Source organism: Chionomys nivalis, chromosome 26, assembly GCF_950005125.1.
Source record: "Chionomys nivalis chromosome 26, mChiNiv1.1, whole genome shotgun sequence".
NCBI lineage: Eukaryota > Metazoa > Chordata > Mammalia > Rodentia > Cricetidae > Chionomys > Chionomys nivalis.
This window is the reverse complement of record NC_080111.1, coordinates 22,142,592-22,157,678: the sequence shown is the minus strand read 5'-3', so window position 1 is coordinate 22,157,678 and position 15,087 is coordinate 22,142,592. Positions and strand designations below refer to the sequence as shown.

Below are 15,087 nucleotides of genomic sequence, written 5' to 3'. Positions count from 1 at the left end.
TCGCTCAGCCTGGATATAGTGGGGAGGGCCATGATCCTTCCTCAGAACAATGTGCCTTGCCCTTTCTGGGGCGTAGATGAGGGAGTGGGTGGGTGGGTGGGGTAAGTGGAAGGAATGGGAGGAGGGAAGGGAGTCAGAACTGGAATTGTTAGGTAAAATGAAAAAAGATAGTTTGTTTTCTTTTTTAAAAAAATAAAATTAAAAAGTGAGGGAAAAAAATCACTGTGTATAGTCTTTGCTTCTGCTTATAGACTAATGTATGTTTTCCTTGTAGTTATAAAAGCAGGCACAGTTGTGTTTATCTAATAACAATAGAATAATATAGATTGAGTTGGTGTTTATACTGTTTTCAGATATGTATACCCACTCATAAATAGGATACATTGTAATGTTCGGATGACATTACTTACAACATTTATTTTGACGGTCCTGTCAATATTATTTCATGCTCTTTTTGATAATTTACCTTTTCCTCTCCAATTCATACAGAATTGCTGAACAAATATTTATACTGATTTTATCTGTGTGAAGCTGTTCTTGGTTTTGCTGTCTTTTCTTTAGTAAGCAGCTCGTTGCCCCTGTGAGTCATGACTGTTTTTCTAGAGGCATGTTATCATCCTTTTGATTGACTTCTTTTTTCTTCTTTCAACTCTTTATTCTTTTCTGTGTTTCCCCAGACAGTGTTTCAATCTCTTTTTCATGTGGTGCTTTATTTCTTTATCTGTTTCTGAAATGAAGATGAGGATTTGATGAACTGTCGGAATTCATGTCAAAGAAAGAGAAGACACACATACTTCACTCTCCCTGATTCAGATTCAAACATAAATCATCTCCTAAGCCTTTCTACTGGGGTATCCCTAGTTCCTTTGTGTTCCTGGAGAGGCAGGCTATACGGGGGCAACCTTTAGCCTGCTATGCCTCCTCACAGGGATGAGGTGGACATTCAGCTGTGGTCATTAGAATGGTGGCTAGTCGGTGCTTCTCAGATTTACATGGTTCTAAAGTGTAGTGATGTTAATAGTTCATGTTTCAAGATATTGACTGCATTACTTACAAGAATGTGTCTGAAAATACTTGAGCTTGCATTCCAAAGAAACAATTTTCATGTAAAACATTGCTTTGGAAACTACGGTAGCTGCTGAGTCTGTCAGAACCTCAGTGCTGCTGGGGAGATAAAGGCCCTTAGCCTTTGTGTACTGAGATATTTGTTAAAACTGATGGCATTATTCTACATCCTCACATTATGATTAGAAAATAAAGTTTATGTGTATTTTTGAATACTGTTCTTAGTAACTATTTCCATGAAATTTTAATGGGTGAGCAAATGTTTCCCCTCTGGATTCCCAAGGTGCACCTGTCGTTCTTCTCATTTTGATTTGGAGGCCTTTCAGCATTCAGAAAGGGGATGCACGTATGCAAATGAAAGAAGCAAATGGAAACACAAATCCAACAAACATTAACTTTGAAAATAAAATCCCATTGTAATAAAGGTTCGACATGCTTGCTTTGGTTGGCTGTTGTTCTCCGTTTGAAGGTGGACTGGGAAGACGATCTCCGTGGGAACCGGGAGGGCGAATAAATGTTTAACTATGTGAAGTATGTTTGTAAAACATGACCGAGTTAGCATGATGGCTGGAAGTCTGACAGAGCCTTTCTTTCTTCTGGTTCCACAGCATCAAGTCATGGGTGGATAAGATGCAAGAAGACCTGGTCACACTGGCAAAGACAGCGAGTGGCGTGACTCAGCTGGCTGACGTGAGTATCCCAGCTTTGTTCATGTTCTGCTTAGTGAAAGTGTACTTGTGTCTTCGAGGAAACCGTAGCTCTATGTTACAGAGAGCATGATTTCCGTGCACTTACCACAGTGCGGTTTGTGGTAGCCCCTGCACGGCGCTGGTTAGTGGAAGCCAGAGTGGCATGGCTAAGAGTGAAATGGTGAAGTACCCTTCTCCACCCAGATTCAGATTTAGATGTCACACTTTTCAGGACTCTGTTTCTAGGTGCTAGAGAGATAGCTTAGTGGTTAAGAGCGCTGACTGCTCTTCCAGATGTTCTGAGTTCAATTCCCATTGCCACAGGGTGGCTCACAACCATCTGTGATGAGATCTTGTGCCCTCTTCTGGAGTGGAGGCATAAGTAATATAGACAGATAATAATAAATAAATCAAAACAAAACAATTGAAAACTCCACTTTCAGTCTTCAGAATGTATTTTAGAATTCCCACTAGTGGTGACTAAGTATATTTTGAATGTTTTAAGTGTGAACACTTCTTCAATCTTTGAGGATAGATTTTACTTCAAAAATATTTGAAAAGTGTTTATAGCCATATCGCTATACTATTGCGATTTGCATAAATGTTTTGATGCACAAAATCAGGGCACCTATTCTGTAAGATTACTACAAATTAATGCCATTTCAAAGCTCTCACTGCTTACTGAGAAAGTAATATAAAAATTTGGAAATATTTCCATCCTGTGTTCTCAGTTAAACCTACATGCCTTTATATTCTTACTTTATGATTTCTTACTTAGATGAAATTGCATAAAGTTTCATGGATGGGGATATGAATTGAAACTAGGAGTTTGTTTTAGTTTTTATTTTCATGTACATGAAAATGAAGTTAGAACCCACTTGTAGCATTTTTAATGATTCACACAGAACTACACATGAATATAATTTATATATCATTTTTACAACACCCGTGTTTTACCTGTAATCGAGCATATGAGGCCAGGTAGGGAATTTTACTTTGACCATTATGACAAACGGTCAAAAAGGTTTTTTTTTTTTTTTTGACATATTGTAAATTGTATTTCCCAGTTAAGGAATGTTTCATGTGCATAGTAATGTTCTTTTTTTTAAATATTTATTTATTTATTATGTATACAGTATTCTTCCTATGTGTATGCCTGAAGACCAGAAGAGGCCACCAGACCTCACTACAGATGGTTGTGAGCCACCATGTGGTTGCTGGGAATTGAACTCAGGACCTTTGGAGGAACAGGCAATGCTCTTAACTGCTGAGCCATCTCTCCAGCCCCCATAGTAATGTTCTTATTGGGGAGAAACTGGAATATATAGTTAATTTATATATCAGAAATCCCCAAAGAAAACCTATAAATACTTCAAAAATAATCTTAGAATGTCTTTATAATACAGTTGCAGATTATAAACCAAAAGTGTGCTTAACATCCCTTCTTTACATTGTATAGCTCTAATTTGAAAATCTAAACTCTAAATACTCTCAAATCTAAAACTTTTGCAGTGTGGGGATGATGCCCAAGCAGGATAGATTTCATTTCTAAAGTGTATGCTCACCACTCTTGCTTGCTATCTCTTTATGGGTGTGAGATACTCATCACTGTAAATGAATTTCTGTTTACCCTTCTGTCCCATGTCCCAGATATCTCACTACATATACATACATACATACATACACACACACACACACACACACACACACACACACACACACACACATTCGGGAATCTGAGGAGAGGGAAAATCTGAAGCACTTTTGGTCCCATGTTTCTGAGGAGCATACTCACCCGGTATCTACAAGATACTAGGGTTTCTGTGCATACTGATGGTCGCCAGTGCTTGGACACACAGATACAGGGAGGGTGCATGCTCCATTCTGATCAGAAATGATGAACTTTAGAAATATGAGCATGTTCCATTGTGTTGGATATATGTGAATCTGAATTTAAGGAATAGAATTTATAGGGCCAAATGTTATTAGCTGATTTTTATTTTTATAGATAGTTGACTATGGGGAAAGCTTTCATTCAACCAGAGTGACAACTGACAGATTCTCCTGTTAAGTTTTCTGACTTTTGTTGGAAAGTTGGGATTAAAAGTCAGCAGTTGCTTGGCCCCCCCTTCCTCTACTCCTTACAGCATCTCACGTGTTGATGCCCTTGTTAATCCTGCTGTTCAAGTTCTTGATGAACTTGCTTTCTCTTTTTCCTCCAGAAAGTCTCATGCAAGAAAGTATCATATGCTTTCTGTTATGCTTTTCTGTATGGTAGAGATTAATTACTTGGAAGATTAGAAACACTTAGGATGGGGTGAATGACTTTCAGTGAGTAGAAGAACATAGAATGAAGAAGATAAAGTCCAGATAATTTGTTTATGAGACACATGCTACAATATAGTGACAGAAGAATTGTGTGGTATTATATGGTGAATAATATGATGAGTGGATGGGAAGGAGGGGAAGGAGGGAGAAGGGAAGAGGAGGGAGGGACCCCAGAAGTTGAGCACATGATGATGGAACTGATTGGGTCCCTTGATTGAAAGTCACTATTGTAGAAATATGGCTTCTTCCGGAGTTAATGTAATTATTTAACTTGCTTCCTAGCTACAGCTGTTATCCAAAGTGAAGGCATGAACCACTGTCATTAGTTATATTATTAATGTAACTATCTTTGGAATTTTATGAAAAATGCTTTATGGTATCATAAGATATGAGCCAAGGGAAAATAGTAAATACTGTTGATGAGTTCTATATTTTCAATTTTCCTACATGAGTGAATTACGTTGTGTTTAGGAAAGGTTAGGGGCTGGGTATGTGGCTCGTGGGTACCATGCTTGCTTCACAAACGTGGTCACCATAGTGCGGATCCCCTACACTCACGGAAATACCTGGCAGTCATGGTAGCCTGCCTGTAATTCAATCTCAGGAGCAAAGATGGCATTCCTGCAGCAAGCTGAGGAGCTGGACTAGACAAATTCTTCCACACGTTGCCATTGCCCAGCCTTCGTTAAATGTAGGGATTCTCAGCTGTGGGTCACAACCCTTTGTGATATTGCATATCAGTTATTTGCGTTACGATTCATAACAATAGCAAATTACTGTTATGAAGTAGTAACGAAAATAATTTTATGGTTGGGGTCACTATGACATGAGGTATTATATCAAAGGGTTGCACCGTTAGGAAGTCTGAGAACCATTGGTTTAATGGAAGGATGGGAGGAAGCTGACAATCATTTAGTCGTAGGACATTTGGCACACTGGAATGAGCAAAAGATAGTTATATTATTCCATGCAATTAGGAAAGTCAGAAATGGGATCTTTATCCAGAATTCTCACCCAAAATGTTACCAATGGAAGAGGTCAGAGCAAATAGCATGTAATAAATAGTTCTACCTAAAAGATGTATTTATGACTTGATAACACACAACTGAAGCTGTGATTATAACATTTACAAATTGTTGTCTATGAAATGAGATAAAAACCCTAAGATTTACAAACAGCCAACAATTTCTTTCCTTGTTATACTGTGCTCGAGATTGAGGCCAGGGTCTTGTGCGTGCTAGGCAAGCACTCAGCTCCACTGCGGGAAACATGTGCCCTTTTATTCAATCTAAATTACAGACCACGGCAAATATTCTGCCGTTTCTGAATATGCGCACACACACATTCCGCCAAGGAGGAACGGAGAATGTGATGTTTCATCACTAACAGATAATGTTTTCAAGTAGAAGTGTTCGTGATATTCTTGAAATCAACATCTACGAGTTCACAGCACAGTCACAAGCAACCACTTCTTTCCTTTACTGAAAAGTATTTTATTTTGGTGATATTCTGAACGTTTGGCCCATATCCAAATTAGGAGACATCCTGTAGTAATGGGGATTTGCTTCATGCAAATGTTTTCTAAAAATAAGCTGACAAGTGAAAGCTATTGTTTGTCATTCTTATGCAGTTCATTTCTGAATCTGCAAATGTGGTATGAGCAGGGACCAGAATCCCTCCCGTCCGTCAGGATACCTCCTCCTTGTGTTTGATTCCTTCCTTCCTTCTTCGCCCAGGGAAAGCAAGTCAGGGGCTTTCTACTAACCCCCTCTTTACTGGGAAAGGGTTGCTGTTTACATTGGCTAAGGGAACCTCGCAAGGCCTTGGTTTCAGCAGGAACTTGGGGCTTTTGCAAGGGAAGTCCTGAGGAGGAAGGCAGCTCTGCAGGTTCATTGTGATTGGCACTCAGTTGGTAGCTGACAGCTCTCACTGCATGAAAGATTTATTGCAAGGGCTTGGAAATAACTCACTTAGGGAAGAGCCTGCGGTGCGCGCATGGAGACCCGAGTTCAGGTCCCCTGCACCCACATAGCAAGCCAGGCACAGCAGCAGGTGATCGTCCAACTGGGGTACTTCAAGCCCTGCTTTGTAATTCCCTGGAGGCAGACTGAAGTTGTTTCCTGGCCAATGTGCTGATACTTAGCTCTTGGGTTCTCTGTCACTTACCTCAAGGGACTTTCCTATTCCTTCCATGCCCTATGGTATAGTGTGGCATAGAGCTGCTTTGCGACTGATGCACTTTTCTTCTGCTGCTCTGGGACTGAGGCTTGTTCTCCTGTAATGAAATGAAGCTCAAATTCCCTCCACTCTGACATCCCAGAACCTTAAAAAACTGACAGTTCTGGCATATTAAATGTAATTTTACCTTTTTCTAAAGTGGAAAATTAATGTTATATGTGAAACTTCTAAATCTATCATACATTGCTTATGAAACTAACTGCTGAGAATACTCTTCTGGGGATAGCCATAGGATTTCATGGCATACTGTTAAGTATTACAATTTCCAAAATGTTTAAGTGATGCACTTTGTATAAAGTATATTTGTGATATTTTAAGAAGTGTTATTTTCAAGATTATGTTGGAAATAGAGTCAGCTTAAGAAGTTTTTAATGAAAAAGAGTTAAAAACTATAACCTGTATTATTATCACAACAAAACTTGTTTTTTAAAGGTAACAATGATGATGGCTTCTCAGCCTTTTGGCTAAGATCAAGTGTAAAGCTAACAGTGAAAACCGTTAAATGCAGTTGAGATTCTGAGCAAGGAAGAATGCTCAGGTGATAAGTTTGCTTCCTGCCAAGGCCATGTCAGGTGTGGCTTCGGAGGATTTGCTCTATGAAATACCGAGGCATTTTAGCGTGTCATGATAGAGACGCACATCTTGCCTTGAGTTATCTTTATGCTCTACCTTCTTTGTAGTAGAAAAAAACAGAAGCCAATGTCACATAGCACGTGAGGTGTTGGTGCGACTCTCCTGCAGCTCTGTCTAGCTCCGAAAACCTAAACTGCTCACAATTCATGCTCTTTTCCTTCAAAAGAGAAAGCTGGATAAATGACATGAAAGATAGTCATTTAAAGTTTCAGGAAAGGGAACAAATTAAGAGGCAAAGATCCTTAGACCATGTCTTAAATGGTGGCAAGTTAAGATGTTAAGATGATAGAAATCTAGATTATGTTAGTGATGGGAACTGAAGATGCTCACGTTGTGAGTAGATACCTGCCATAGTGAAACTCAGTTTGAAATCTAATCTGAAAACTGTTTTCTTCATCTATATTGAGAAACTTTTGTAAGGTTGCCCAATATCGCCTGCAGTGGTAGCCTTTAATTGGAACACTCAGGAAGCAGAGGCAGGCAGATCTCTTTGAGTTCGAGGTCATTGTGGTCTACAGAGTGAGTTCTAGGACAACCAGGACTGTTACACAGAGAAACCCTATCTTGAAAAACAAAACCAAAAAAAAAAAAAAAAAGAGGAAAAAAGGATTCCCTGATGATTACTATCATGTTTTTTAAAAACCGTACAGCTGAAGATGGATCTTTCAGTGGGTGTTTTTTTATAGAATCAATTCACTCTTATTGACTACCACAGTATTTCAATTTTCATTTTCTCTATAAAATAGTATACTCAGGTATTTACACCGGATTTATATACTTAAGCTTCCTTCAATTGTTATATTTGTTATGGAGATTTTAGGTTTATTTATTGTGTTAGCCCGCTTTCGATACTATATGAAATATTTGAAGCAATTAACTGGAAAGGTTTGTTCTGACTCAGTAGAGGCACTGGTCCGTGAGCAAGTGGCCTAATGCCATAGCTCTGGTCCGAGAGCAAGTGGCCTAATGCCATAGCTCTGGGCCTCGACAGGCAAGCGCATCATGGTTGCAGAGTGCTGCAGAGCAAAAGCACTAACTCCAGGGTCAGAAAGCTAAAGAGAAAAGTAGAGAGGATGCTGTGGCTCCCACTTCCCTTCATGAGCATTTCCCCCCAAATCTAAAAAAGCTTTCAATAGGTCCCATCCCTAAAGTTCCAGTACCTCCAAATTGTATCACTTTAAACACATAAGCAAATGGGGGACAGCCAATATTCAAACTATAGTATTTCTTAAGTATTTAATAATAATTCCAGAATTAAAATTTACTCATATATATATATACATATATATGTGTGTGTATGTATATTTGTCATAATATATACATATTTGAAAGAAATTAATTTACATTCCATTCGTTTTTCAGGACACCTAGTGACATTTCTGGCACATGCTGTGACTTAGTAAACGTACACCTGAGTCCATCACAGCAATTGTGGGACATAACTTACACTCCCTACACCACAGGAAGGATACGCTTTGTAGAGAAACGCACACGACATTAACGATACAAGCCTCAGTCGTTTCCCATCAATTAGCCCTATCGTCCTTTCTGCAGAACGAACTGTCCTGGATCAATTAAAATGATGTCGGGGTTTATCTATTTGTAACTTGAATCAATTAATCAATGCAAGTGCTGATTTTCTAAAACCTCATTTTAGTCCAAAATAAAAGAGGCTCATGTTGGGTGGAAATCTTCAAGGGGAGCTGAAGTGTTTAAGACAGGATGAGATAATCCGTCCTATGAAAGTGTAAGCCATCTGGTGATAGCCAGGAGACTTGTGGGGAACCAGTCAGGAGCTGTTTCTTTTAAATCACAAAACTAAAGCTCCTATAATAGTTTGAATGAAAATCTGCAAGGTCAGTATTCAAAAGTCTTCAGAGTTCAAAGAAATTGGTTATTTAAAGAGCACACGGTAATTTAAATCCTTAAAAACACCAGCTAGCCAGTAATGGCCTAAAATACGTAGGCATAGGGACATAGGGATGTGTTTCAATGGCTGAAGGCTCTCCTAACATGGTATCTCCCTGAGATGGAACGTTAGCACTTTTCATGCCCAAAAGTGTATATATAATAGATGGATGTGTGTGTCTGTGCGCACGCGCGCATGTATGGATATCCCCCTAAGATAGAACTTTAGCACTTTTTATGCTCCAAAGTGTATATAATAAATGTATGTGTGTGCGTATGTGCTTGAGTGTGTGTGCGGACATGAGTATTCCCTAACATCAATCTTTAGCACTTTCCACACTCCAAAGTGTATATATAATAAATGTATATGTATATATGTGTGTGTGTGTGTGTGTGTGTATAGGTGTGTGTGTGTCCCCTCATTGAGAACTAACATTGTCTTTGATAGATGCACGTGTGAATTTGTATCCAGTTGAAACGACCATTCGTCACTTGGCTTCTGTGCTCAGCTGGGGCCAGGCTTTAGAACCCGTAAAGCCGCGCCAATGCCAGAACAAAAAGCAAGTGGGACTGGTTCTGGTATATGCCTGGATTCACGTTTACAAGGCAATAAAAAACTGCCAGGCCCTGGCTTTAAAGATGGTTTAGTCATGCGTGTGAGCCCCATCTGCTCAGTGCATAGGGGATTTCCTTCTTAGAGCAGACCTCCAGCCAAACACAGCCACTGCCCACCCCTCCTCCTCCCCACACTCCAGCCCCTCCCAGTTTCTCCTCTCCTGCTGAGAGTGGACAGGTTTTGTGAACCAGATGCTGCCTATGCCACTGGAGGGAAATCCTTCTGCACACACTGGGATGACCCAGAAATGAGCTTGGGTCTCAATTTTATGTACTACATCAACTTTGGTGTGGATTATTCTGTGATTTAAATAACAAAATACTAAAACAGAAAATGTGTATAATTAATATGATAAGCAGAAAACCATCGCAAAGCTATCCTCAACTTTAACATAGACTCTAATGCTTTCGACTTCTCAACCTTCTGATGTGAACTGTCTCGGGGGCCTCTGTTCACTTCCATGAACCGCTACTGCTGTCTATCACTACTGCTCTCCTATCTCCGTAAGCATAAGAAGTAAACTTATCCTCCCTAGCCACAAAAGGGGAGAATGTCAGGAAGACCCCATAATCAATCCAACTGGTCTCGTTCATACACATTTGCCATGTTTAACCCCCGGTGTATGGCTTCCTCTTTATTTCCCTGGGCGCCTACCTTTCTTAAAATAAGGGTGACAATTAATATCCAGTTTTGAAGTTGGGCTGTTAGGAAAGCTATCCCCCCCCCCAGTATGCATGTGAACTGTTATGACTCATGTTTTATAATTAGTTGCCTGACCTATTATTTTTGCAAGCTAGTAGTCTTACAGAAAATTTACATTTATTTCCATATGTTTTTTGGGGGTATGTATGAACTGTAATGTCATGAAAAAAGAAGGGGAAGGTCTTTCTAATTATTTGTTATTTTGATTTTAAACATATTATAATGGGAATTTGCAAACCAAAAATAAAAAAACCAACCAGCCCTTGCTCCTGTTTTCTTTTCATTTGCCACAGATTTATGAAAAATACCAGGAGATGTATACTGTGGAGCCAAATAATGCACGCCAGCTGGTGGAAATCGCGGCCAGAGACATCGAGAAACTCCTGAGCAACAGATCTAAAGCCCTGGTGGTGAGTTCAGCTTGCTCTTTCTCTCTCAGTCATTCCCCATTGATTGTGTGTTATTGAAGGTTCTTACTGGTTTGGAGCATTTTATTTGGTTTACTTTTTTCTCCTCGTAGCCGTGTTCAACTGATGAGTTCATGGAATCAATGCGAATCCCAAGCAAACAGATAATTTTCTTCTACACGTTACTTCATTTTTATGAGATCACCATTTTCTTTCATCAGAGATGTATATTTCACTGATGCATACAAATTTATACCTATGTGAGTCATGCATTATAATCTATTGAACACGTTTTAATCTGTACTAAAACATGACCTCATTCTTATTGCTAGTACCTAAACTGTAGCGCTCTCCAAGTCCATAATCCCACATCCTACCAAAGCGTCCCCTCTGCCAGATAACTGGTTAACCATTTCCGACTTTAAAAAAAGTTCTTCCTCTTCCCCCTGCTTTCTTATACAATTTTTAAGATTTTGCTGATTTTCAATTGTAGCCTTCAGAGGCTTGCTTTTCTTCACCCACACTGTGTTCGCATGGTTCACTGACTTTCATTTAGCTTTAGTTTATAAATAATTCCAGTTCCACATCTCCAGATACCACTTAGTGGAGGATTGAGGTTGTGCGCAGTGTTGAACCATAGACCAGTGTCTATGCGTGTCCATGGGAGATTAGGTTGAATCTGCTCCAGTAGGCAGAGTCACAGTTCTCTGTGTGTAAAGTGATGGAATATTTCCATGTAACCTACATGATCTTTCTGAATTCTTGAAATCATCTCTGAGTTAATAACAGTACCCAAGACAATGCAAATGATGCCTGAGTGTTCTCCATATTCTACTGTTTCCCAAACAATGACAGGGAAAAGATACTGTCCATGATCTATACAAATCCAGTTTTAATAGTTACGTTTTATCTCTGATAGGTCAATGCAGACTTCATTGATCTCATTATACTGTGTTTTCCCCAATGATCAAGTCTTAGTCATAAACTGGCATATAAGATTAATAACAATTATGACTAATAAAATTATAGCAAAGTAATAAAAGTTGACTCCAAACATCTTGCTTAACTGTGTTCACCTGTCTTGTGATGAGTTAAGATGACGCACACCTTGGTGGCAAGATGAGGTGAATGTGCTGTTGCAGACTGTGAGAACAGCGCCGTCGTGATCACGCCATAACTGGGGTGGCTGTTATACTAAATACCTATGTGAAAGATTGCTTATACAGTGTGGAAATCTCCACCTCCACAGGCTGACTCCTGTTCTGGGCAGTACGGAGTGAGGTTTCGATGTGGAGTTCAGGATGGCATGAACGTTAAAATGTGTGGATTGCTCATTTGTGGGGTTTCACTGTTACTGTTTTCAGGCTGTGTATGAACATAGGTCATGGACACCGTGGAGAATAAAACCAAAGATAAGAAAGGATGGTTATATTCACAGTTAGATACTATCTAGGTGCATCAAAGATTCAGTCCAAGATAGAATTGCCAGACAAAGGTGAATTCACAAAAGCACTTCGTATAACTATGATAGCTGTTTCCCCCAAACATTTTGTCTGCTTAGTTCTCTACTTGGGATATCTAAGGTCTTTTTAGTTCATTCTCTGAACAGGCGCAACAATGTCAGAGTTCCTAATTATCTGGAAATAAATGGCTATAAAATGAGATGTACCGCTGCTAATTTCTGGAGGGAAATCCTTTCAGTCTGGAGAGGTGTGTGCTCTGTCACTATCCTCTGGTCTCCTGTGAAAAGACTCTTCACAGCAATTGCACATTTGTCTTCTTTTCATTGACTTATAACCGTTCAGTTCTTGCTGTTATATAAACTTGGTGTTACGTTAAGTTTCGTTTGTAGCTTTTTAACTGTCTTTGTTGAGTATTTTGATCAATTCTTCACTTTAATGTTATCAAAGCCAACTTCCTTTCACTAGTTTTCCTGAGTGTTCTGTTTTGAGAAGACTTCCATTACTATTAAATCATATACACAATCATAAAATATGATTAATCCTAAAGGTTCCTAAATTTTGTTGTCCATATTCAACTGTTTAATTCATCTGCAGCAGATTTGGTATATGATTTCAGGCTTCAACTTAAATTAACTTTTTGCCAGCCAATTTTCCCATGACCATTTATTGTGCAATTTCCCTTCCTCTCTTAACCTCTGTCCACTGTGCTAAGTAGCCTCTGTCTTCTACCATATGTATTTTTAAAGAAGTACATTCAGGCTACTGGAACTTATTTTTTTTAATTTAAATAATATAGGTTCAGTATATAATTAATCTGGGAAATCTACACTGGGATTTTGTTTTTGTTATTATTATTATTGATTTAGAAAACTTGGGGAAATGCTTTATATCTCCAAACTGTTATCTTGGCCTTCAAGTTTTTATGTGCATTCTTAGATACTGATAAGTCTTTTGATTATGGCTCTTAAGGCATCTACAGTCTGATCTTGATGTAATGTAGTAGGAATAGCTACTGTTGTATCTGGTTTATCAAATTATTAGTTCAATATTTATTATAATTTAAAATATATAGCAAGTTTATCCATGGTAAGATAAACTTGTTAAAAGTCTTGTCATCTTCAAATTCTTGAGATTAACATTATTTAGAAATGCTTAGAGATGTAAATGTTTGTGACCTAAACTTTAATAGCATTAAGGGCACTTCCTACTTAAGTGCTTAGGATCCTGATATCTATAGACTACTGTTGAATGGAGTCGGATGCATCATGTCTTAATCAGACTGACTTCTGGGGCTTTTGAGGATTTTTTTCTTATTTCTCATTTCTGGCTGAAGTTAAAGCCACCTGTTGTGTGATTTGAATTCTGTGGGGAATAAGTGATAATATTACCTGCATGATAACAGAGTACCTGAGTCATGGCGAGTAATTAGATAGAATTAGTTACGTCTGGGAGACAGGCTCATGTGTGTTTTCATGCTAATTCTTCATTTAACTTATTTGACTCAATAAAAATAGGAAAGATAATTTCATAGGGAAGTATTTTGAAGTTTGTGGAAACACAGGTGCTCTGCTATGCTGCGAATGAATGCACGATGGCCGTCTTTAATTTCCTTCTGTCTTTGCCGTAGGCTATGGGAAAGGAGGCATCTAGATTCAGGCAGCTTTATTTACCTCAATGTTGTACTTATAGACTTTTATACAAAACATAGTAGAACATCATGAACGAGCAAGTAAGAGGTTGATGATAGAACTTACTATCAGTTTGGCTTGATCGAATGCTGTTGACTAACTAGAATGGGCTGTGGTGTAGACGCTATTACTAGACTCACTTTTTAACATAGAAGCTGGATCTTTCAGAGCTCTGGATGCTGGCCCAAGGAGATACATCTAACAAGTACTGTATGCAGTGCTTTTGGACTTTAATATGCACACACATCACGGATGAGTAGTCTGAGCTAGGGATACAGGTCTAAGAAGCTTCCAGGTGGTGCTGCTATGCCCTTTAGCCAATTGAGCTGTCAGAAGAGAGAAGGCAAATCCAGGCGTTTCTGACATCAGACATGGCTTTATGCACTGAACAACTCTATCCTTCATCTGAGGAAGTGCAGAACAGAAAAGGGGGAGGAAAACTAAGTACAACTGTTGAACTTGTAGTTGCATTATTTACTTGGAAGAAGGGATTTGAATGCTCTAAAGCTATGCCACAATTGCTACCCTTCATTTGTATTAGGTCCTTACATATGTCCTGTCCCTACAGATGCTCTGTATTAGCCTTCTATGCCCTCACTGAAAAATTCAGTCATCTTATTTCTAAGATTTATATGTGTTATGGCTTATTTTTTTTTTTTTTGTAAAAATTTCTTCAGAAATGTCTTGGAAGCTGCATCAGTAGGATTGTCCTGATAATTGGATTACTTCTAACACAACCTTGGATCTAATGATGTTCAGGGGTAAAAGTGAACTAATCATTTAGTGTTGCTATTAGCATGAACTCGCTGAAATCTCTGCAGGTGGTAATGAGAATTCAACGGAGAAAGCTTTTGGACAGAACAGTTCACCCCTGAGAGGTGGATGTACATGAAATTGTTGGTCTCTTTGTTCTGCAGCTGGTAGTGTCAAGGGATCTGCTTAAAAAAGAAAGGTCTGTAGGCATTTTCTTAAGAGAAGATAGGACCAATGTTATAATAAACAAATTTATTCACATTTGATACTTAAAACATTTATGTCACATACTTTCTCCCTCTTCTTGTTCCAGTAACTGTAATTTAAATGGTTCCAATTTATTATGATGCTTTAAATACTGTAATTTGCTCTACTTCTAAATTTAACCATGATATTCAGCTTAAGAGCTGAAGATGAAAATGATAAATATTTTGAACTATGACATTGCCTTGTTGGCCTGCTTCTGGAAGGCCTAGATTATCATCTAACTGAATAGTTTGACTACGTTTTTTAAGCTAATATTTTTACATTTCTTACATGTTGTTGTATTGCTTGTGCAGTGGAGATGCAAACAAACAGCATTCCACTCTATCTAGG

At 38.7% G+C, this 15,087-nt stretch overlaps 1 protein-coding gene across 6 annotated transcripts in view; it reads left to right on the top strand.

The window, feature by feature from the left end:
* Cacna2d1 (calcium voltage-gated channel auxiliary subunit alpha2delta 1) overlaps positions 1-15,087 on the top strand; it is a 422,605-nt gene that overhangs the window by 73,314 nt on the left and 334,204 nt on the right. For all 6 annotated transcript variants that reach the window (XM_057758274.1, XM_057758278.1, XM_057758273.1 and 3 more), the window contains exons 2-3: positions 1,674-1,755; positions 10,473-10,589. In XM_057758274.1, the coding sequence (XP_057614257.1) occupies positions 1,674-1,755; positions 10,473-10,589 (199 nt within the window). The remainder of the gene's footprint in view (positions 1-1,673; positions 1,756-10,472; positions 10,590-15,087) is intronic.